Here is a 24,733-nt window from a genome sequence, read left to right as displayed (position 1 = left end):
AAATGTAACACAAACAGGTGTCAGGCCAGACAAAAGAGAAAGGAAGATGTGATCGTAAAGCGAGGTGTGATGATGAAGCAAAAGAAAACTGGGTCCCAGTCGGCCGCCACATCGTTCCCAAAAGCCACACATAAGTGGCAAAACTGTTGCAGGGAGAGTGAGGAGAAAAATCTGTTTCTTCTATTACAAAAGCAGGCACGTAGATTGTTCAATCAATGCAGACTGAAATTGAGCCCTCAGATGTCCAGGTTGTGTGTACGAAGAAGTGCACAAACATGTTTGGATTATGGGAAGTACAGTGTGGGATTTGATGTGTAATGTCAGAGGGTGTATATTAGAATATGAAGACCCAAGTAGCTGACAGCGATGTGAGTAGATTGGGAGCAGCAGGCTGAGCTCATGGCACCAACATGTGATACACTCTGCTTGTACTTTTTTTATTTTGGTGGATTTGGGATGTATCCATGCACAGTCACAGTATAAAAAAAAACAATATTTATTTATTTGTTGTTTATTTGAATAGGGACAGACACAAAAAACATAGATTATTACATAAAGAACAATCCGATGCCTGTATCACAGTCTATATATAATATTAGGTTGGCAGAATATTTTCAGTACACTGTACAGCAAAGAGAAACCTGAGAAGCAAAGCAAAAGTTATACTCAAAAGGCAGTGGAAATAGCTTTGCTACATGTTCTGAAAAGCAGCAGAATTCTGAGCCTTTAAAAAAAAAAAAATCTTTCTTAATGTTATTGTCACTCCCAATAATCACAAACTTGCAGGAGAAAACATAAGCAGCCAATCACAGTCCTTGCGGTCTCCACATGGTATCTCTGTAGCTTCCAGCCCTGATGTGTAGTTCCCTTTCTTTGAAGAGGAGTAACTTTGGAGCCTACACAGATAGCTGCTGTAGCTACACCATTACCCCTTTAACGCACTATAGCCCAACCCATACTGGATTTTTGAGGTCTATACTGGGATCAATATTTGTGACTTTAAAAAAATAGAAAAAATTAAATAGCATAAACACATACATCAAATATAAACAATGCAAACAATAAACATCAATCTTGACACGGATCACGTAGCTTTAAGAAATTGTTTAAGAATTTTGATTAGAAGATACATACAAATTGGGCAATTTTTTAAGTGTAAAAATCAACTTGTCACTGCTTTCCAAACAACTATGACAAACTATGTAATGAAAACTTTACTTTGAAAATCTGGATATGAAAGGCTTAATTAAATTTTCACTTTTCCTGGAACAAAAAGCCATTATGATGTTGACACAAACACACATTTCTATATTGGTCATTGTGAGTACAACGACAACTCTGCAACAGCTGCCTGCCAGAAACTGAAGTCAGGACATTAATGCAAACCAAATACCACTGTCTGCTTATTCAAATAGAAAAAGTGCAAAGTATGTTAGCTTCCCTTTTAATGTGGACTTGTCGACTTATATTCAGATTCAATACAACAAAAATACAGACCTGACGTGAATCCCCCCCAAAAAATCAATTTGATTTGAAAACAAATGTTAACTTTATTTTTTAATAAATACATAAATAAATTAAAGGGCTACTGTAACATCTGATTACACGTTGAACAAGAACAGCCACAAAAAAATAAGTATATAAAATACATAAATAAATTACATTGAAAACAAATAAAAAGATGAAAGATGCAGTTGTGCAATGTTTAAAAGTAGCCTCACAGCTGCTGCTAATGTTGATGATGTGTGAAAGTCCGCTGTGTTACTACGACAGGGCGGGTAAGCAGCAGTGAAGTGAGCAGTGGTCAGGTGGCTTACAGGCGTTGGACCTCCAGTATACCTGACAGCCCTGTAAAGGTGTCCGATACAGAGAGCTTTTTCATTAATGTTGTCTTCTTCCTGTTGTTTTTTTTCTGATGTGGATTAATTTTCACCCTGAAAGCACAGCCTTGTCATGTGACTCAGCAGCCTGGGCCTCCCACAGCCCTGTATTTATATTGAAACTTGTCAGGGTTGAATTGAAATTTAACCAATTTAGCTAACCAACCTCCCTCTCTCCCTTTCTCACAAATAAAAAGACTATCCAATCTAGAGTCCTAGCTGAAGCGTGACGACCGCAGCCTGACTCCCTCACTTAAAGGCAGATGATACATTTCCCTTTATAAGGCCCATTAAAAATGATCAAGTATGTTTTCTCAAAACGGGGAAGACTCTTCTTGAGAATAAACTGTTTGCTCTATTTGATGCAGCAGCAGCATTACTGGAAAAACCAGCAACATTACGAACAGAGCAAATGATTTGAGAAGCCAGTGAGGCATTGATCAAAGACTGTATTATGACCACTGACACAGACTGACTCATCTAGGGTTTATTTGCCGGCTAGTCTGCCAAGCTCGTCCTATCTCACTGCCTCATCCACCAGTGTGGCACAACAGAAAATCTCCCTCTAAATATCAAGACCTTTATTTTTAAATTGCTTCATAGATGAAATCCAGAGCCGTGTAGGCCAGTTGTTTTTTTCCCCTAATTAGCGAAGAAAGGGAGGGAAAACTTGCCTGAGAATATTAAAGTAATTTGAAATCAGAAGGGCAATTTTTAAGTTTCAAAGTTGAAGGTTCAGGTTTATTGTCATTATGCAATACAGGATTGCACATGAAATGCAGACACACACACACACACACATAAAGAAAATGAATAGAACAAAACAATAAGAAAGTAGCACTAAAGCAAGAAATCGATTTTTTAAATATATTATTATATTCTATATATTTACATGCTGATGATTAGCAGGTATCGATCTTGGAACCCAACGGCTATCACTCTGACGACGATTTAACCTCTGGGGGCAGCGGCTAATATTTCGGGGGTTCCACTGTAGTCAGTGAGTATCAAGGCAAAGACTTCCTCTTTCGTTTGCCTGGTCCTGATTAGCAACTTGAGACGCAAGAATGGAGTTGGAGTTGATAGGCGATCGTCAGACGATAGTCGATGGTTTCGGAGATTGCATTTCAGCCAATGCATTCCCTCTCTTTTGCTCTTCACACAGACTATGTCCCTGCATGTAACCAATGCCCGCTCAAACGTGATTGATCAATCCTACTCGGACTACAAATGGAAACCGTAACGCTTCCGATACCAAAATCCAGATTCTGCATTCATATGCAGATATCTGTTTATTGAGATGAGGCAGGTATAATGTTTACCATGTTTGTCATAGGTCAGTGTGTGAGCATGCTACCATAGGCTAATTAGCACTAAACAAAAAGTACAGCAGAGGCTGATGAGAGTGTCGCTTTGCAGGTAATTTGGTCATAAATCAACATATTGGACAAATTCAAATTGGAACCCCCCCAAAAAAAATTGACACAATGCAGGAGCATATTGCTGCAAGGAGCTGCGGTCCTTTTGTTAATGCTGAAAGGATTTACCTGTAATCTGGCTGTCACTGAGAAACACTGAGCCAAAAGAATTCAGAGACAGCAGCAGCTGCAGTGGGAAGGACAGGGAATTAGACTGATGCCACGCCAAAACATATTATAGTGCTGTAAAGATAAAACATGTTATCGTGCTCTAGCTCCATATTTCAAGTCACTTCAGGGTCATGTGAGCTCCATACCCACCAGCAAACAAAAATCCCCAAGATGAAGGTACAAAGTACATCCCTGACTGTGAATTATGTGAAGCACTCTATTGCTGCTGTACTATCTCTAGTACTTTGCTATAGCATTGTTTTAAAGCAATACTGAGTAAAGTACACAATATTAACGGTTAATTTGTTGGGTCAATATTGATTTGTATTGTTATTCTTAAACGTGATTGATCAATCCTACTCAGACTACAAACGGAAACAATAACGCTTCCAATACCAAAATCCAAATTCTGCATTCATATGCAGATATCTGTTTATTGAGATGAGGCAGGTATAATGTTTACCATGTTTGTCATAGGTCAGTGTGTGAGCATGCTAACATATGCTAATTAGCACTAAACAAAAAACAGAGGCTGATGAGAATGTCGCTTTGCAGGTAATTTGGTCATAAATCAACATATTGGACAAATTCAAATTGTGACCTTGCAGATGTTGAGATATTTCTCAACTAAAGTGGTGGACTGACCAATAGACTGTTTGAAGAATTGTTTGTTGGATTACTCAACGTTATTATTTTTTTTCTTTAAATTGGACGATTATTAAGCAAAACATATTTTTGGAAGTTCATTTGAGAGGATTGGTTCTGTTATTTATTTATTTATACGTATGCTTATTATTTCATATTTATATGGCAATCAAGTACACACATACAGAGTCTCTTTGAGTCTCAAGTGCTTTGCATTATGATAATCTTACAGTCAAATGTGTGTGTTGAAAGATTTGGCCTGGTTTTAGTTAAATATCTTGACTCTAGATCTGATTGTTCATGTGCAATATGTAATTTATTAGGAATGGAATTTAATCATTGGTTTGTTTGTACATGTAATTGAATAATTTAGGCTCTTGGTGGAGTTTTCTTTACTTAATCCATCTCAACACAACAGAAAATACAGGTATTTTTCACTTGAGTGTTAATATAGACTATATGACTCAAAGAAGACAACTTATTTTCACAATATTCATGTTCACAAATCTTTTAACATACACTGGGTCTTTGTGTCAGCAGTTCAGATGAGAAACTGCTGAGTACAAATCCAATCACTCCTTCATGCCAGGAAATTGGTGCAGCCTTTAACATGTTATTCAGTCTGCCTCTATAGCATATTCACATGGCGTGTTTTCAAAGAACAGACGATAATAAGAGATACAAAAGGATTGTAGTGCTTGGCACATCAAATAATTCATGATTTTAAATTATTTTGAGCTACAAACGCAGGGATGAATGTGATATGTGAGGCGATGAATACAGATGGCTTTATTCAAAACACTTGAACTGTAATGTCTGTTTATTTTACATAAAAATGACAATGAAGATCATGATTTTGCATATGTGAAAGAAGCAAACTGTGGAAAGGAAAATATTTCAGTTTGCACATTTGCGCCTTGTTTGTTTCTTTTGGGGATTAAAGTCCATTCTTTTTTATCTCCATATTTTAATAGCATGAAGATTATAGTACATTATTACAAAGACATGGTCTCTTAGCTAGAGTATTTCAAGAAATATTGCATACACACACAAATAAAACCCCACAATCTCTACGATTAACCAAAATAAATAGGCCATGCTTTTCTGGCCTGCCTTATATTTTTTGCTATCTCAGATCCGAGTAATTTCTGTCATCACCATAACCATCATGTTTTGCATCATCCTTTCCACATGTCCAATCTTTAAATCTAAAATACGATCCATGGGCATGGCATGTAAGATAAGCTGTGGACCATTATTATCTTTTCCCTGCCATCAGTAAAGTGGATTTCCTGATACATCAGCTGCCCCTTCGGTCATTCAAAATCCAGTTTTCCAGATTTCCCAGTTCTATCCCTCTGTGGGGGTCTTAATGGGGAGATGGGATTCAAAGGTCTTGCTCAAAGCTGCTTTCTGTCACTCTCTCTCCATCCCTGTTTTTTTTTTATGTAAATCGATCCAGTCTTGGGTTCCAGTATTAGATTGGGGGTTGTCGTGTGTGCTGTACGCTGCCTGAGGCGGCTGTCTGTCTGGCTAACACATTACCCCACATCCCCGATTTACTCCCCTCTACAGATAACTGTAATGTAGACTGCGACTGACTCCCCATAAGGGTTAATGTTTGCAATTTGATCGTGCATGGGTAGACAAACACACAGCATGTCCGAAGCGGAAACACACACACACACACACACACACACACACACACACACACACACACACACACACACACACACACACACACACACACACACACACACAAAGACACACACAAACACAAACACAAACAAACAAACAAACACAAAGAACAGTCAGGTGCTTTTAATGCTTTAACATCATTTCCTAATAGAGGAAGAAAAATGAGCAACCATAGGGCAAAACATCCCAAAATGAATGTCTGCCATTCTTCTTAGCGCAATCCAAAGAATCACAGCTCAATATGCTCTATTAATCTCTTTGGCACTGTGCACCACTTCAATCCCACACCACATCTATGTTGTTTTTAAAGGGCTGACCCAAATACTCCAGTGCTCAATGGACTCACTGCTGAAGCTCCTGGGATTCAAAAGTCCTCCATTCTTTAGCACTCCCCACACACACACACACACACACACACACACACACACACACACACACACACACACACACACACACACACACACACACACACACACACAAACACCGAAACCTTGTGAAGATTCACAGAATACAGTGGATAGCCTTCTTAATCATAAAATCAACCATATCAAACTGCACCGAGTGTATAAACAATACCAGCTTTTAAAATTTCAGAAATGATGTTACTCCTCAGGCTTCACTTAAAGTGCACCAACACCACTTCACTGTGTCAAGAGGATTGAGTGAAAATAGCCACGAGCTCTGAGTTGGGAGATGTTTTCGCTGATGGGGACAGACATAAATCAAGAAACAAGAAATATAAAGTAAGGCTTGAACAAGGACAGTAAATGCAGTGACAAATGGTGACATTGTTAATAACAGCACTATTATGCATCTATTTTCTACTGAAGCTATTTTTCTCAAGTCCTAAGCCTGATATACAATGAAGACATATATTCATTTGTTCACACACTTTTTTGGGGGGGGCTTTTCCCTTTATTATAGAGTGACAGTGGATAGACAGGAAAGGGGGAGAGAGATGGGGGATGACATGCAGCAAAGGGCAGCAGGTCAGATTTGAACCCCCCCCCCCTTTAGAATAATGTGAGGGAGTGGGTTTCAGAAGCCATTTCCCTATCCAACACGCAGGCAAGCACTGCTGAAGAAGCATACTGGCAGATTAAAAGTGCCTCAATAGGTTTGACAGATAGACCCTGAAGTCCAAATTGAAATCTTTTATAATAGTAAATTAGATGGTCGGAGCTTACATCAACTCTCAATAAAGAGCAAGTGCAATCCTACATTTATGAGAACAATTTACAAAACATTTGAACTGACAAAGGATAGACAGTGATTACTATTCCATTTAAATGATCCCCGAACATTCACAGCTGAAGGGTTTGGTGTTGCTTATTTTTTTCAAACGGTGATTCATTACACTTGAAAATGAGTGCAGTGTCAACAAAGTTTGCTCTCCTCATTTTCAATATTTTGGTAATGAATAAGCACAGATTAATGTTTACAAATATATATTGAGCAAAGTCAACTCCCAGCAGAGTTGTCATTCATTTGGTTAATTATCATGCTGTCTGACGTCTTACACTCCTGGGAATCCTGTAATATGCATGAGAGCCAACTGGCTCTGGCAGATCACCTCGGATTTGTGAGGAAATCAATACTACAGCCTGACTATGTTTGCTGCTGTGTGAGCCTTAACAGTTTGACTAATGGCCCTGGTTATTGAAGACTGTGATGGGCTCAAGTTGTCACTCTGTTGCAATTTACCAGTTTCCAAATCTCTGTCAATAATGTACTTACTGTTATGACATCTCTCGCTTAATCAATAATGACAACAAATCGTGATGCCAATCAAGTTCTGAGTACAGCTCACGTAGACGCCCACAACACAATTGTGGTGACTAAAAATAGTTAATTAGCTGTCACATCATGCATTCTGCTGCAGAATAATCATTCCCATTACTATTTTATTGCACTTTATTACTTTGATACAACTACATTAGGAAGACATGATTTGTGTAGAAGTTTTATAGTGCCCAGTGCCATCTCGACTGCCTGATGAGAATTTAGATCTTGAAGACGATGGCTTTTGAGCTAAAACATGTTGTTCCGTCTTGATAATGAAAAGTATCTTCAGCTCTGTCTGGCTAATGCAGCCATCTGCTGGCAACTCCTAATGGAGTTATAGAACCTCTCAAGACCTCTTAAATAATTCAGAAGTGAAGACTTCATATTCATGCGCAGGGCTTAATTCTAAATGTACGATTGGATTTGTCAACTCCAGAGTTGCTTTTCCTAAGACTAAACATTCGCTCTGCTTTAAACATTGAGTACAGAGCACACTAAAGTTTTATAACTGACTGTAATCTTGGATTACTGTTGCTAATTCCACATAATGATGGTTGGCTATGCAGTTGTCTTTCTTTTTTTACTCCAAATTGATGGAAGAATGTTGTGAGAGGCTGAGAGAAAATCCTCACAGATCCTTGATAATATGACTATTAATTGTGTTCAGATATGATAATTTAGCCCCTGGGGATGTCATCTTCTTCTTCTTCAATTGTAGCATGTTCCTCGACTCTAATATTGTTTAGACATGAGGCAATGAAAGTAGGAAGCTGAACTGAAACTTTTCACTGAAATCACCTTATTTGTCTCATCACCTGTGACCATCATTTGTGCATCAGTTCTTACTGTAATTTCTCTTTCTCTCTCAGGGTGGAGGTCACAGGATTCCAGCTCACTGCAACGATTTGAGGATTAACAACAGACCTGGAAAAGAGAGACAGTGCTTATGTTCACCATAATGGCACCTGTAGGTGTGGCTAAGCTGCGGACTCGGCTCTTCCTGCTGTTCCTTATCTTGACACTTCGCGCCGGCATGCTTCAGTTTGCTACAGCCACGATACAAGGGTACATAGGAGACAGGGACATAATATGCCCATCTGTATGCCGGTGCGATGAGGACTTTATCTACTGTAATGATCGTGGTCTAAGCTCCATCCCGTCGCTGCCTCCTTCGGCGTCCGTCCTCTACCTTCAGAACAACCAGATAAACAACCCGGGTTTGCCCACCTCCTTGGAACGCCAGCTTTCAATCCGTGTGGTCTACCTCTATGATAATGAACTGGATGAATTTCCCATGCACCTGCCACCATCCGTCCGTGAACTGCATTTACAGGACAACAACATACGCACTATTCCTCGTAGTACACTGGCTCGGATGCCCTTGCTAGAGAAGCTCCACTTGGACGACAATTCTATTTCCACTGTCAGCATTGAGGACCAGGCCTTTGCTGACAACCCACGGTTGCGCCTACTTTTCCTTTCACGCAACCACCTGTCCAGTATCCCCTCCGGACTGCCTGCCTCTCTGGAAGAACTCCGTTTAGATGACAACCGAATCTCCACTATCCCAACCCACGCCTTCCGAGGCCTCGCCTCACTAAGATGTCTTGTCCTGGATGGGAACCTTTTGGCAAATCAGCGCATTGCCGATGACACATTCTCCCGCCTTTCCAACTTAACCGAGTTGTCCCTAGTCCGTAACTCCCTCCAGACCCCACCTGTCAACCTGCCCAGTGCCCATCTGCAGCGCCTGTCTCTACAGGAAAATGCCCTGACTCATATGCCACGTGGGTCCTTGGATGGCATGCGCAGGCTGCTGAGGCTGGACCTGTCAGGAAACAACCTGACCACCCTGCCTAGGGGACTGTTCAAAGACCTGGACAGCCTGGGTCAGCTGCTAGTGCGAGGCAATCCTTGGCACTGTGGCTGCAACCTGCGTTGGCTGTATGACTGGCTGCATGCCCGTGGTAACTCCATCACTGTCAGAGGTCTCACCTGCCATGGACCTGACAGGGTACGAGACATGGCTTTGATAGACCTGACCAGCGAGATGGAGGAGTGTGAGGTGGTAAGGACAGCAGGGACTAGAGACAGAGTGGGTGGGGGTGGAGTTGATAGCTCTACCACTCTCACCCCTCCACAGGGCTCTCTCTTCACCCTCCACTCAAAGCGACCTGGCCTGGGGCTTCCTGACTCTGGCTTAGACTACACTCTTAGCAGCAGCGGTGTAGGGAAGAGTCTGGCCCTTAATGTGAAGCCCCTCTCTCACAACAGCGTCCGTGTTACCTGGAGTGTGGCCCAGCCCAGCTCCTCCTTCAGGCTGAGCTGGCTCCGATTGGGTACTGGGAATGCCATGGGATCAATCACAGAGACTCTGGTCCGGGGCGATCGTCGAGAGTACCTGCTTACCTCCCTCCAACCACGCTCCAGCTACATAATCTGCATGGTGCCTCTCGCTGCCAGTTCAGAAAGCAAAGGAGCAATTTCTGGAGATGCTGACTCGGATGAAGCTCTGGTGTGTGCAAAAGCTGAAACGTCTGACCTCACCCCTTTGGAGGAGGAGGATGAAGAGTCGCAGCAGATGACAGTGCTGCCCCTGGCAGGGATTATTGGTGGGGCTACTGCCATTGTATCTTTGGCTCTTATTTTTGGCATCTTCTGTTGGTATGGACATAGGACTGGGCATTTGTGCTCCCGTGACCACTATACACGCAGCAGCTCCAGAAAAAACAAGACCTATGATGATTACATTGAGTCAGGCACCAAGAAGGACAATACCATCTTGGAGATTCGCAGTCCAGGGTTACAGATGATGCCTCTGGCAGCTTGCCAGCCAATGCAGCCAAAACCCCTACGAGAGGATTACATCATTCATACCATATTCCCCTCCAATGGCACTGGCCTGTACAAAGGTGACAGCCATGTTTCTAATGCAGGACATGGCACCAACCGTGGCTATAGAGAAGGAGGAATCCCAGATATAGACTACTGTTACACATGATGTACTGTACCAGATCCTGTTCACAGTGTTATTGGTAAACTGTATAGATGCACAATTTCCCTTCGCATGGACACTTCTGAAGCACCCCTCTGTGCCTTCTTCTTCTGGTCTCCCATTCCAAAATACCTGCTGTTCACTGCACTGAAAGTACTGTATGTGATTAACTGGAACTGAAACCATGTGGGAACAGTTCACTGCAGGAAGCAGCAGCCAGTGCCCCAGGTGTAAATGCACAGCTGACTGTTCTTTACCATCTTAGTAATGGCCTGTGTATGTTTTCTTTTCTGCTCTTTCCGTGTGACATGTAAGCAAAGAATGTATACACTATGGAAAGGTCAAAGTTAGCTTAGGTGAAAGTTGAGTTCCTCTTTTACACACAGGAGCCACAGCAGTCAATTCAAAATGGATTAAGAAATGATGAAATAACAGTTTTTGGTACTCTTTTCCTGCTCACCGGTCATACACAGTATGTAGTCTTATCAAGTCATTGTTCCAAATGCCTCAACTATATTGATGTGCCCTACCAGCTATCCAAGGAAAGGGCTTTGTAAAGCTGTGAATTGTTCTATTTCAAACGACCCAATAACCACTTGTCTTAAAGTAGGCTTGTTATTATCTTATTCAGTAGTTGGCACGGTGAAGATGTTATCATGGCTGGCCAGCCTTGGTTATACCTCTCAAGATCATTCACCTAAGATCTGTATTTTATTGTTGCATCTGATGAGATGCAGCACAAGCGTGTAGATAATTTACTTAGATACCGACTGGGCTGTGTTTGAAAAATGCTTTGCTATTTTCATCCGTTGTTTTGTTTAGTAATCAAATCCTGCACAGCTCTCTTTGTTTATTTATTTTGTTCCTTATGTGATGGTTTATGTCTCTGCTAAAATTGCAATTTTTGCCCTCATATTTGTCACTACTGATGAAACGCAGCTTTGATGAAGACAGTGGATTTGTTTCATCGAAACAGCAAAATACAAGAAGTGAAGAAAATATCCTGAAGGCTGTCTCCAGGTTCATGTTTTCTTAGAAGCAGCAGAGTGAATTCTTGAGTGAGACTGTTAATATTATGTAATTTGGAATTAGACCCCACCCGAAGACTAGCATGTCAGTCCACTGAGACGGTAGAGACAAACAACCTCAACCCCTCTTTTCCCATTTTGTGCCTGTGAACTTAACCTGTGACTTCAGTTGGTAACTATTGGTTACAAAATGTTTTCTCCACATTCTTAAAGCGACAACGGCGTTCACAGAGAATCCAGACTGGACAAATGACTAATGTGGAGCCACCTGTTTGAGGCAGACTCTTGTGAGTGAACCTTGATATGAGAGTGGGAACTGTGAGTGAAACTGAGGAGACTCAAACCGCAACACTGTTGACCTGCACTGTGGAGCAGTGGCCAAGCTGGGGGGTGGGGGGAAGATGGACTGTTGGGGGAGTTTGTAGATGGGGGGACTCCTCATTGAGATGTTTGTTTTAGAAATGGTAAAAGGCCTCAACTCATTCCACCTCTTTTATTACTGAGCAGCACTTAAAATGTAAATGTGTTAGCACTTAGAGAACAGGGATAAATGTAATGACAAGCACGGTGAGACAGAGGCTAAAGAAACATCTCCAGGCACTGAGAAAGATGAAGAATTGATGGATCTGCCGCAGCATAAATCAGTTTGTCATACTCAGCTTCTCCCCTTGGGTTTAATATTGTCCATCAGTTGTTTACCACTGTGTTGCTTCCAAAGGGGAAACCAATTGTGCTTCCTTAACTGTTCTGTCCGCCAGAGTTTAACACCATCGTCAGACAATATGTCAGTGGAATGTATATTTTATCTTGCACCCAAAATCACTGGCTTAAACATCTTACTGGCCCGGCTAATTCTGTTTTGGGGAATGTTGATACAGTGTAATTGCTATTTTACAGTGGGTCTATTCAAGACACGTACTTCCTCATCATTTGTATAAATAAAACCATGGCCACAGCCACATGAATATTTTTTCTGGTGAAATTATAGAAAGTAATGGTGCCATAAAAAAAATGATGTAAACCTGAGATATGTGTGGAAATTGCTTTATAAATTCATCTTCAGAGGGGATCAATAAAAAGTTTTATAATCTTGTTATTACAGCAACCTGTCATTTCACCTCATGCTTGAGAAAACAGAATACTTTTATAACTCACAGAGGTATTTGTAAGGGGATAAAATTTGATCCCAAGAAGCCGACTTTCATGCAAAAACTGGCTTGAAGTTTCAGTTCAGTTGAAGGGCTGTGCCTGTGCATCAGCTGAATACCCATCTATTACCTCTGAATTTCATCCACCTATGACACAGCCATTAGCTAATTTTGTAAAGGAAAACGTTCCATTTGCAATACAAATTAGTACAAATCAGTTAATAAAAAACTGTACTGTCGATAGGAGAAAAAAATGACCAAAATTGGTGCTAACAAACTGAAGTTGCTGCAGCTAATGGCCAGAGCTCCCAGTTTGCTAAAATGCCAGTTGTGGGGGCATGTTCTAAAAAGTGCCAATGTAAACACAGTGCTCTCTCTCCTGCTGAACACCATAAACAAACAGCAGTGGGCCCACCCCGACAGTGTTGATATAATCGCAGGAGACTTTAATAAGGCCAACTTGAAGCACAGAAATTTTAATTGCATTTTGTGTCTGTTAAGATGCCCCCACAACTGGCATTTTAGCTAACTGGGAGCTCTGGCCATTAGCTGCAGCAACTCCAGTTTGCTAGCACCAATTTTGGTAGTTCTTTTTCCTATCAACAGTACTCGGAGACATCTAGCAATCAAGATTCAGGTAAAAATCGGCTGGAGTTGTCCTTTAAGAGTAACTTTGTTTGGTCAGAATGTGCTCTATTGCACCTTTAACAACACCCAACAATGTCACATTGTAATGATACACCCTGGAGTACATTTGAGAACTTAAACCACTGGTCAGCAAAAACAGGACTTTTATGGGATGTTGAGTTACTCTGTAAGCAAGCAAAATAGATTCACCTCTGTATATTCTCTTCTATTGTACATGACAAAAAGCGAAACATCTGTCAATTACATCATTGCAAGCTGTAGAAACTGAAACAACGCCTCACATTTAACTCCTTTGCTTGTAAACCGTGAACATTGATTGAGTAGACATTTTGAATCCATTGGCAGCCTTTGTATACCCATCATGATGTGTTTTTTTTGCCTATTGCTAACATCTATGGCCTGAATAGTGGAAATAGGTGTTGGACAGAGGAGAACTACCAACTATAAACTTGAGGTACAAAAAATTGAAACTGCCATTGTTTTATTTTACGTTTTTCTTCAATGCAATTTGAATTTATTCCTGTCACACATTTGATTGCCATAGAACTGCAATGTGCTGCCGTTTCTTTCACTGTCTATGCCCATGGGAGTGTGGTAGGTCTGTGAGAGATTAGGGATTGTGATCAACAATGTTACTGCTGTTGTAAAGCATTGTGAACAGTTTGTTCACAATGTGAATAGCAGCTGAATTCCCCATGCAGAGCAACAGAAGATGATTGGATTATCCCTTCCTCAACATGCTGGAGATGTGAGCCAATCCAACACAAGTTAATTAATTTCAAGGGTGACAGAAATATATAAAGTTAATAAATACTATACATTACCTCTCAGACTCTGAATAAAGAGCCAAGAGGGAGCAAAACATCTGAAAGCACTCCTCTTTACTTCTCCAGCACGTCTATTGGCTTTGGGCAGGTATGGTTAAGGTAAAACTTGCTTAAAAAGCACATGAATTTACAATCTGCATACATCACCTCCTATATGACCAATAAGGTCTGGTTTTAAAGGTTGTATAGTAAAGTCTGATAAATTGCCTCAAGGGGGTGTGGAGGTAGAAGGATGTGAGGTTAACAGACCTCTGTAGCTGCTCATCTCTGCTTGAGACAAGTGGCTCGAGGCTATGTTAGCTACTACTAGCTACTAGCATAACACACCGAAATCACCATTTTAACCATTTTCCATTGTGAGTCCCACAGTGTTTTAGGAATACCGTTCTAGTGAGTATATGGCTTCTAAGTTATAGGAACCTGAACAAGTATACTGACTACTTGTTTACTAGTCTATATCCTCGACGTTCCACTTCCACCTTCCTCTTTCTCTGTGTTGGAATTCTAAACTCTGGCGGATTTCTGAGGACGGTTAACTGCTCCTCAGATCTCTGCGGGATAAATCCAGACAGCTAGCTAGCCTATCTGTCCAATCTGAGTTTTCTCTCGCAAAAACGATTGTGATTGGTTTAAAGAAATGACAATAAACCAGAGCACGATTTTCTCCCATCCCGGAATGCTACGTGGACTAGCCACACCCTCCTATGCAACTCCACAGTGTGTAGAGGAGGGTCTGACAAAGCGAGACTTGTTTACTAAAAGAGTCAAATTTATGGAGTAAACTTGTGAGTCAAAATAATTTAGAAGAGGCTCATGTGTCTGAGCATCAACACCTTGGAGATAAAGATGCTTCCATCAGATATCAGTGGCATTACATAAACGATCGGAGAAGTGGCGTATGTAAACTAGGATTGCATCAAACAAGATAGTTAAAAAAGAGTATTATTTTCCTATTGCAGCCTATGTCTTAATGAAAGCCCTCTCTGTCTTCATGGTCATCTTGGAAGTCTTCACTGCCAGCAGTACATATGTCTCTGCTGGTCTTGGACAGCGCACTCCCCCTCTCAAGCACCTTTTGTGCTTACAGAGACGAACGAGTATCCTATTGTCATGGTCAGCCGGATCACAACTCAAATAACTGTGACCTGAAGGTTGGGCAGTAACCTATTTCTTGCCTCACTGCTGGACGATTTAAGGTTGTCCTCTGTAAATCTCATTGTGCAAAGAGAGAAAAAAGGCAAGGGGAATATAATATGAGAAATATGATATTGGAAATGAGGCCAAAATATAATAATAAGATATTGCAGTGAAAGAGATTCTGGAGATGTTGGTGATGGGAGTTGTTAAGGAGTCTCACAGCAGATGGCATTGCTTGGTTTCTAATGCAGATGGTTTAATTATGTTTCACAGTTACAGGGTTGATAAGCTGAAAGTCTGATCATCTTGGATACAAGTAATATAATACTGCATTGAACACCTTGTCTGAGCCTTGATGATACTTAGGAGACCATTGGCTACACTCACAACACAATTGCTAAAAGCAGAGAGACAAACTGTATTAGTGTCTCTCTGCATGGTAAGTAACGTAGTCGTCCCAAACTCAGTATTAATATTATACTATAGTATTTTCCTTTTTGAGAAGACACAATAGAACATCCCTGGACCTCAAAGTAGTAACTGCAACTCATTGCTAAAGATCAGGTAAGATCATCTTGACAAAATCTAATCTAGGAACTCAGAGTCCTGCGGTATAAATAGAGAAAGCAATCCAAGGTCTCAAAAATACCCTCTGTGCCATATTGTTGTATCTTGCTTGGTCATTGCACAAACATAATACATGAGAGATAGAAATACAAAGATGAAGAGCATTCACTACTGTACATCAGGAGGAACCTGATTATGATGTGGTCTTTGGATTTGCAAACAAATAGACAACTTCAGATGTGAGACGTGGCTAAGCTTGTTAGCTAGAGCTCACTTGGGAGACTGTGGCATGAAGTGCTATGCTCTATATTATATATCAGAGTTACAGTATATGCTCTTGAACCTGTCGTGTCTCCAACTGAGCTCTAATTGTGATGTGTTGGTAGACAGTAAAACCACAAAGGCAGTTTTAAAGGTGTCCAACCTTTTTCAGCCGGGATTTCTTGCCTTCAGACATTTTATGTCTGCACAACAATCCTTCAGTAATACGATACCAGCCCACTCCTGTTATTCTTGTTTGTTCCAAGGTCTCAGAGTAAGCGTGTCGCAACGATTCTCGGAAACATGTTTAGCTTTAACCTGCAGACATACTGTATTGCTTTCTTGATTTGCTGCTGTTAAGCTTGCATTCTTTTTTTTAATTAGTTAATGTAGGAGAGAAATGGAGACAGAATATTTGTGCGTAGGTGTGAGAGATTTTCTCCAACTGTGGGCTGAAGCAGAGTATTACCAAAGACAAATGCTGTTGCAGCACACATCTTCTGTAGGTAACCTGACATCTGTATGAAGTGTGCTATTTATTGTGAAGTGGTAGTAATCATGGTGATGTGACTCAAATTACTGAGGTAGTGCTCCAGACTGGAATTGCATTTTGTAAACCAATTTAGCCTAGCTGTTTTACAATTAGATCAGGGGGATATTACTGACGCAGTTGTTCTGGATGGGCTCAGATAGTAAATAGACTGCAGGAGTCACTTAATAAAACTAATAACATTAAGAAAAAGGTTGTGCGTGCTGGCAGAAGTTTCTAACTTGACTACTTGAAGCACTTAGTATTTCTGTACCAAACACCTGCTGTTACATTTACAGGGATTGGACAAGCATTTAGCATGTGTGTTTTAACGTTTTTGTGTGTGTGTGTGTTGTGTGTGTTGCGTGTTAGTTTGCCAGTTTGCTTGCCTGTATTTGTGATTTTTAGATGAATTTCATTGTGTGTCGTGATGACATCAAACGTGTGGGTCAAAGTGTAGCACCTTAAAATTAACACATGATACCTTCAATTTAAATAAAATAAAATAAAATAAAACGTGTTCCAGAAAGAGGTCCTTAAAATAGCCACAAAATCAAAATAAAGAAAAATGCTTTCTTGCTGCAGTGTCTTGCTGCAGCCCAAGGAAAGCTTTGAGTGAAAGCTTCTCAGCCAATCAGCGGCTTCTACCCCACGTGTGGACTCTTAAGCCCGCCCACAGGCTGCATCGTCACCAGCAAGTGATCCAATGAAATGAATGACGTTTGCGCGCAAGCTTTTCAAGCTAGCTCAATGAGACAGACACAGACCGTAGCTATTAGCTAATATGAAACGCAAAGCAGCTTGTTTTCATTTAAATTCAGCAAGAAACGCAGGAGGCGGACATTTTAAGTAACGCGATTATAAGTGACGAGTTACCATCCTGCTCGGCCGCCCTCTCCCCATCAAGTCCTCCCATAGCCACCCCCCCTCACACCAGCAAGGCAAGTAGGCTAACAGTTAGGCTAACGTTATCGTTAGTGTCTGGCTGTCTGTATGCAGGGGGAACACGTTTTTTTTTGGCTTATTTTAACTGGCCCATCCAGTTTTCAGGAGGCCCACCTACAATCAAAATACTGGCACCACTAGTGGTTTAAAGTCCAACGGCTTTTTAGAAGTTTGGATTATTAGAAGTGCACTAATACCTCTTGAGGTAATAGTAGCTCGTTCACTGAAAACTGAAGTAGAATGCAGAGTCCTTGCTGTGCAGGAACAATATCTTGTTGAAGTGTTTCAATCCATGTGAGCTCCAGCATCAAGAGTGTGCACGTGACTATGCTCAGCTCTTTGCCCTCTATGCACTGAGACTGCCCTTTATTGGTTACTGAAGGATAGGGTAATAAAGGGTCTCTGTGTGTATGTGTCGCTTCTCTCTCTCTCTCTCTCTCTCTCTCTCTCTCTCTCTCTCTCTTTCTCTCTCTCTCTCTCTGTGTGTGTCATGTGTGTATTCATCTTTGCTCAAACTTGATCTGGAAAAATAAAGAAATAAAGCACAAACACTAGGCTCCTGGAATCTGTTTCTTAATGATGTGTCAAGATTGCTCAGGAAACTGTGCTCATCGGTTTACATCGTCACATCTTTCAACTGCCAAACCTGCATGTGATTTCAGTTCTCAGCCAGCTAAGGGTTTTCAAACAGGATTATCTGTTTTAATTCTGCTTAGGTGAGAATCATTTTATCTTTTTTGTCTAATCATAATTCCTTTTGTGTGATTTTGTAAATAATCACGCTGAGGGGAAAAATAAATATTTTGTAGAAAGGATGTCTTGTTGCTATGTGAGAGAGGTCTGGGACAGACGGAAAGGCCATTTTGGTTTCTTCAAAACAGTTATTATGCATTGTTACTTCGAATTCAACAGGTTTAGCACTGATGAAATTCAACACTTACTAGTGCAGTGCCTGTTGAAAATGTGCCTGTTTGGAACAGGCGATTGCTTGGCCTGTGGTATTGCTGCTTTAGAATTCTTCAAAACCAAATTGTACCCCAAAATTACTTACAGAAGGACCCCAAACCACTTAATGTGCAACTCCACTGTATAGCCTACTACTGACTTACAGTGTAGGTTATACATACACAGATATATATGTCTCGCTACCACTTGTCTGTAGCTGGCTGTGCTTTACATATGTGGGATTCGTCCTTAAATTCGGGAAGTTTTGTTTCTTTATTCAAAGTTAAACAGTCTAAAGTAGTGCTTCTTTGCACCTTTTTGTGGGTCTGAGGTGTATGTCACATTTTAGCTGCCAAAGCTCTGCTGCTCTCTGTCTCTGGTCCTCAGTGTGAGTGGGGGAGTGGCCAGCGGCTACAGCAGCAAAAGCCAATGTGTGCTACTTTTACCTATATATTTAACGATATCTTTTGCATTTATAATCCAAACAACGTCAAACATGGCACTGCACTCACTCGTGCCGATAGGAAGACACCTGTCAAGTTTGAAATCCATCGGTTTGAGAGATATGCGCATAACGCCCACACACACACACACACACACACACACTGACAGACGTTACTGCAATTTATAGATAGATAAATTACTCTCAAAATGTTTCAGTTTGTTCCATCTTCTCACAGCCATTGGTTTTCAGTCATTCATTAAAGCTATCTGTAGCCAAGCTGGCTGCATTCCTCTGAATTTGTCCAATACTTTATGATCAAATATCTGCAAACTATAGTGCTTATTAGCTTTTGTTAGCATGCTAACAAGCTAAACTAAGATGGTGAACATGGTAAACATTATACCAGCCCATGCTATACATCAGCATATATGTGAGCATGTTATCATGCTGATGTTAGCATTTAGCTCAAAGCACCGCTGTGCCTACGTACAGCCTCATAGAGCCTCTAGCATGGCTGTAGACTCGTAAGAGCTTTCACACTGCACTTAGCCCCAGGCTAAGGGAGCTGTTAGCCTGGGGCTAAGAAAGCTTTCACACTGGCATCTTCCAAAGTGTGCAAACCCTGACTTAGCCCAGGGCTTGATGCCCCTGTTTTTTGTTGTTGTTTGTTTCTGTAGTTGAATCACGGGACATCTTAGTCACATCATCAGAATGTAAATGTCACAAAGTGTAGCCAGGCAGTTAGTGTTTTACTATTTTTATTGTACATAGTGTGGTGTTTTGGTTGTTTTATTGTATAAAATGTTTGTGTTTTGCTTGCCTGGCACAGACACTGAGGACTCCTCCCAGCACACCTGAGGCACATCTCCTAATCAGGGGAGATGCTGGATGGGCACGAGGACGCGCTCCAGCACACCAGTAGCGCATCTCCTAATGACTGGTTGAGACGTGAGATCGAGGAAGGATAAATGTTCTGGTGGGGGAGAGCCATAGACTGTATATATTAGAGAGCAGACAGAGAAGTTGTGAAAATGATCTGAGTTGGTGCGGGGCTGGACAGTGGTGAAGGACTACAGAAACGCACACTCTGGGGGTGCAGGACGGTGCGAGGCTAGACAGGTTGGACACAAATTTACGAATCCTACTATGGCCACGCCAAGACCCACCCTTCAATAGCATTTATTGGCCAGGCATCCATGCTTAAAGGTCCCATGACATGGTGCTCTTTGGATACTTTTATATAGGCCTTATACTGTATCTGAAGTCTCTTTCCCTAAATTCAGCCTTTGTGCAGAATTACAGCCACTACAGCCAGTCCCACAATGAGCTTTCCGTAGGATGTGCCATTTTTGTGTCTGTAGCTATTGAGGAGGAGAGAGGGGGGCAAGGTGGAGGGTGGGGGTGTGGGTCTGGCAGATCGGCGCACCAGCATTGCAGAGGTGCCCTGACCAGGAAGAGCGGACTGGATAGTATGGGTGCCGCTTGCCGCTTGCCCCTTCCCCATCTCCCTCATGGTAAAGACTATAGTCCCTTTCTACAGACTGCTTTAAATTGGATCTTCTATTTTTTGTCCACTATAAGAATGTAGGCTCCATTTTCTGCTAGAAAAAAACTAAATGAAAACTATATAAAGATCATTTTGAAAATAAAACCAACGTTTCTGTGTGTGATTCAAGCCTGGGAATTTTAAAGGACCTTTGTCACATAAACATTAGTCCTGTGTTCCAACAGGCATTTAACCCATGGCAAGTATATGTGCAGTATGGATCATATATCCCTGGGCTTAGGTTTACCCTGGGTTAACAGACTAACAGGCAAGTTATCTCAGGCTACGTTTACACGTGGCCGGCTATTTTCATAAATGGACATTTCAACCTCTCTGTTTTCAAAAATAACATTGTGCACTGTCATTCTAACTCCCATAACCTCATAATACACTCAAATATAAATAGGCTTCCCCTTTAGCTTACACCCTCATTCATAATCTGCTGTACACATTGTCATACTCTAAAATTAAAAATTTAAATCAAATTGTCTCATTTATGCAAAAAACTATCCAACCAGGCCAATTCAATGAAAGGAGTGGCTGCTGAAAAATGTTGGCAGTAGGTGTTCGTAAGGCAGCAAAAAGAATAATAGCCACATAAGATGAAGAGCAAGCTGTGTTGTGCTGGTGTTAAACTTTTCACATATGGTCCTGGAGGAAACAACATCTGTCATTACTGACACTGACCCTACTGGATATCTAAAAGAGGGAAAAACTCTCCGCAATTTGTTTGAACTCTTTAGCCACTGGCCCACTTTTTCTACTCAGGTCTTATTACAGTTTTATCCTTGAAAAATCTCAGTGGGTAGACTGTTACCAGGCCATGTGTCAGAGAAATTGTTATGACAAATTCACAGTGACTCATCTTTATATCAAGAGTTATTTTCTCTCTACAACAGATCCAGGGAGTGTTCACTTTTAATCACTAGAGACTTGAGCGGCGCTCTGATATTGTCAACAAAGCTATTCTGATCAAACACCTTGAAGGTAGGTGGTACTGACACACACTTTAATGGTTGATTTCCCTCTGCTCTGAATTAACATATCCATTACACTGTTGAAATTATTGTCATCCACTGTGCTAAAAACAACTGTGTCCTCTTGGTTTTAGCCACCATCCCTTTTGCTCTACACTGCATTAAGGAGCAGAGGGTGTGGTGGACATACAGTATGTAAACAAATGGACAGGGTTTTAGCATGGCAGATGTCTTTGGTGTTTGTGCATTGACATTGAATGGTCAAGTGCAATTTAAGCTCGGTTAAACAGGCCCTACCAGAGCCACTGGGTGAGGAGAGTCACAGATGGCTCACTAACTCTCAGACAGCTGCTGGACATTACATCAACCCAGAGAGTTCCCAGTTCATAGCCTGCAAAGCCCTGCATTCTAACGCTGTCCCATATAGGAAAAGACACAATAAAGCTATTGATGTAATAACCATGGCGCAATAGGATCTACCACTGTTCTCCACCTTCACTCATCAGAAACCCAAACGGAATCTGCAGATTTATTTTTACAGTTTTCAGCGGTGATCTGAATGAAAATCTGTGGAATTTAGCTGACAGTTTTTCTTTTTGTGTTAACATTCAGTTTTCTTTTTTCTTTTTATTAGTTTAAAACCTGCGGAAAATTCTGTGGAAAACTGAAACTTGGCTCAAACTGCTTGTCAACAGTGTTTCAGAGGCAGAAACACCAGACCTTCTTGGTCCCCAGAGGATGAATCCTACTGACTTTGGTGAGGTCAGGTTAACTTTTTAATTGGTTTATGATCAAATATCTGCAAAAATAATGAAATTCCCATCAGCCCTTAGATGTACTTTTTGTTTAGTGCTAATTAGCAAATGTTGCATGTTTTAGCATGCTAACCCTCTAAACTAATGATGGTGAATCTGGTAAACCTTATACCTGCTTAACACCAGCATGCTGTTGTTAGCATTTAGTTCATCACTGTGTATACAGCCTAAGCTGCTAGCGTTGCTGTAGGCTCCTTAACTCTTGTTATAATAGCCAACTACACTCACCTAAAGGATTATTAGTATTACTACTAATACCGTGTTTGACCCCCTTTCACCTTCAGAACTGCCTTAATTTTTTGTGGCATTGACTCAACAAGGTGCTGGAAGCATTCTTTAGAAATGTTGTCCCATATTGATAGGATAGCATCTTGCAGTTGATGGAGATTTGTGCGATGCACATCCAGGGTATGAAGCTCCCGTTCCACCACATCCCAAAGATTTTCTATTGGGTTGAGATCTGGTGACTGTGGGCGCCATTTTAGGACAGTGAACTCATTGTCATGTTCAAGAAACCAATTTGAAAGGATCCGAGCTTTGTGACATGGTGCATTATCCTGCTGGAAGTAGCCATCAGAGGATGGGTACATGGTGGTCATAAAGGGATGGACAGAAACAATGCTCAGGTAGGCTGTGGCATTTAAACGATGTCCAATTGGCACTAAGGGGCCTAAAGTGTGCCAAGAAAAAATCCCCCACACCATTACACCACCACCAACAGCCTGCACAGTGGTAACAAGGCATGACAGATCCATGTTCTCATTCTATTTACGCCAAATTCTGACTCTACCATCTGAATGTCTCAACAGAAATCGAGACTCCTCAGCCCAGGCAACATTTTTACAGTCTTCAACTGTCCGATTTTGGTGAGCTCGTGCAAATTGTAGCCTCATTTTCCTATTTTTTGTGGGGATGAGTGGTACCCGGTGGGGTCTTCTGCTGGTGTAGCCCATCCGCCTCAAGTTTGTTCATGTTGTGGCTTCACAAATGCTTTGCTGCATACCTCGGTTGTAACGAGTGGTTATTTGAGTCAAAGTTGATCTTCTATCAGCTGGAATCAGTCGGCTCATTCTCCTCTGACCTCTAGCATCAACAAGGCATTTTCACCCCCCAGGACTGCAGCATCCTGGATGTTTTTCCTTTTTCAGACCATTCTTTGTAAACCCTAGAAATGGTTGTGTGTGAAAATCCCAGTAACTGAGCAGATTGGGAAATACTTAAACCAGCCCATCTGCCACCAACAACCATGCCACACTCAAACTTGCTTAGATCACCTTTCTTTCCCATTCTGACATTCAGTTTGGAGTTCAGGAGATTGTCTAGACCTGGACCACACCCCTAAATGCATTGAAGCAGCTGCCATGTGATTGGTTGATTAGATAATTGCATTAACGAGAAATCGTACAGGTGTTCCTCATAATCTTTAAGGTGAGTGTATATGACAATGGTTAGAGATTCACTGATGATACACCAGATCAACTGTCACCCCAGTCTTTTCTGTCGATCAATCACAGTCGGGGTGGACCCCACTCTGCGACACCCTACTAACGTTTCTTCATCCATCCTGAGATCTACGTGGGAGCGTTATCTCGCACTCACTGAGGATCTCACATTGGGGAGTGTCAATTTAATTTACTGTCTCATAAAGCGGGGCCCCTTTGAGACTTAAACAGTTATTGCTGGCCATCCAGAGACCCAATAACAGTGGAGTGCTGGGATGGGGAGGGTACCTTCATCCTCTGCACACCTTCACTCCCTTTCAGCCACAGCACTTGATCCTTACCTCGATGCTGTCTGTCTTCACGGGTGAAACTCCACTGTAAACACCAGGCACTGCTTCATCTGATCCGTCTTTATTTCACAGAAAAGATAGGGGCAAGTTTCTCTCTTGTTTTTTTCGTTTTTTTACCTGCAGAGCTGGCATCTTTACTTTCTGTCATTTCAAGAAGTCTTGAATTAATAATTGAACGTTGGGTCGATCTGGTCGTTGTGCACTTTGGATTTGAATAACGCCATGCTGGGACTTCTTCCTAATAGGCTGAAGATGTGTATGGAAATTGTTTCAGTCTTAAATGGCAAGAGGAACCAATTATGAGGTAGATAGGGGATGCATACTAGGTGGAATACCACACATTTGAGCTGATTAATTGAAACTTTGCAGAATTCTCTGCTGGGAAAATGCACTGCTCAGAGCAATAGTATACACCAGGCATCTGTCAAAAAAATTATTCTTTAGAAAATGCTGGTGTCTTTTCTCTGTCAGCCAATGTGTCTGTGTGTGTTTATAAGCGAGTGAGTGGGAGAGAGTCTGGCAGTCACACAA

General features: G+C 41.4%; 1 protein-coding gene across 4 annotated transcripts in view; it reads left to right on the top strand.

Moving 5' to 3' along the window:
* Positions 1–12,716, top strand: part of flrt1a (fibronectin leucine rich transmembrane protein 1a) — a 70,658-nt gene extending 57,942 nt beyond the window's left edge. For all 4 annotated transcript variants that reach the window (XM_039777574.1, XM_039777573.1, XM_039777572.1 and 1 more), the window contains exon 3: positions 8,467–12,716. In XM_039777574.1, the coding sequence (XP_039633508.1) occupies positions 8,544–10,598 (2,055 nt within the window). In that variant the 5' untranslated portion in view covers positions 8,467–8,543 and the 3' untranslated portion in view covers positions 10,599–12,716. The remainder of the gene's footprint in view (positions 1–8,466) is intronic.
* Positions 12,717–24,733: the final 12,017 nt, after the last annotated feature.

This window comes from Perca fluviatilis, chromosome 16 (assembly GCF_010015445.1).
Source record: "Perca fluviatilis chromosome 16, GENO_Pfluv_1.0, whole genome shotgun sequence".
Taxonomy (NCBI): Eukaryota; Metazoa; Chordata; class Actinopteri; order Perciformes; family Percidae; genus Perca; species Perca fluviatilis.
This window is presented reverse-complemented; position numbering and strand designations above follow the sequence as displayed.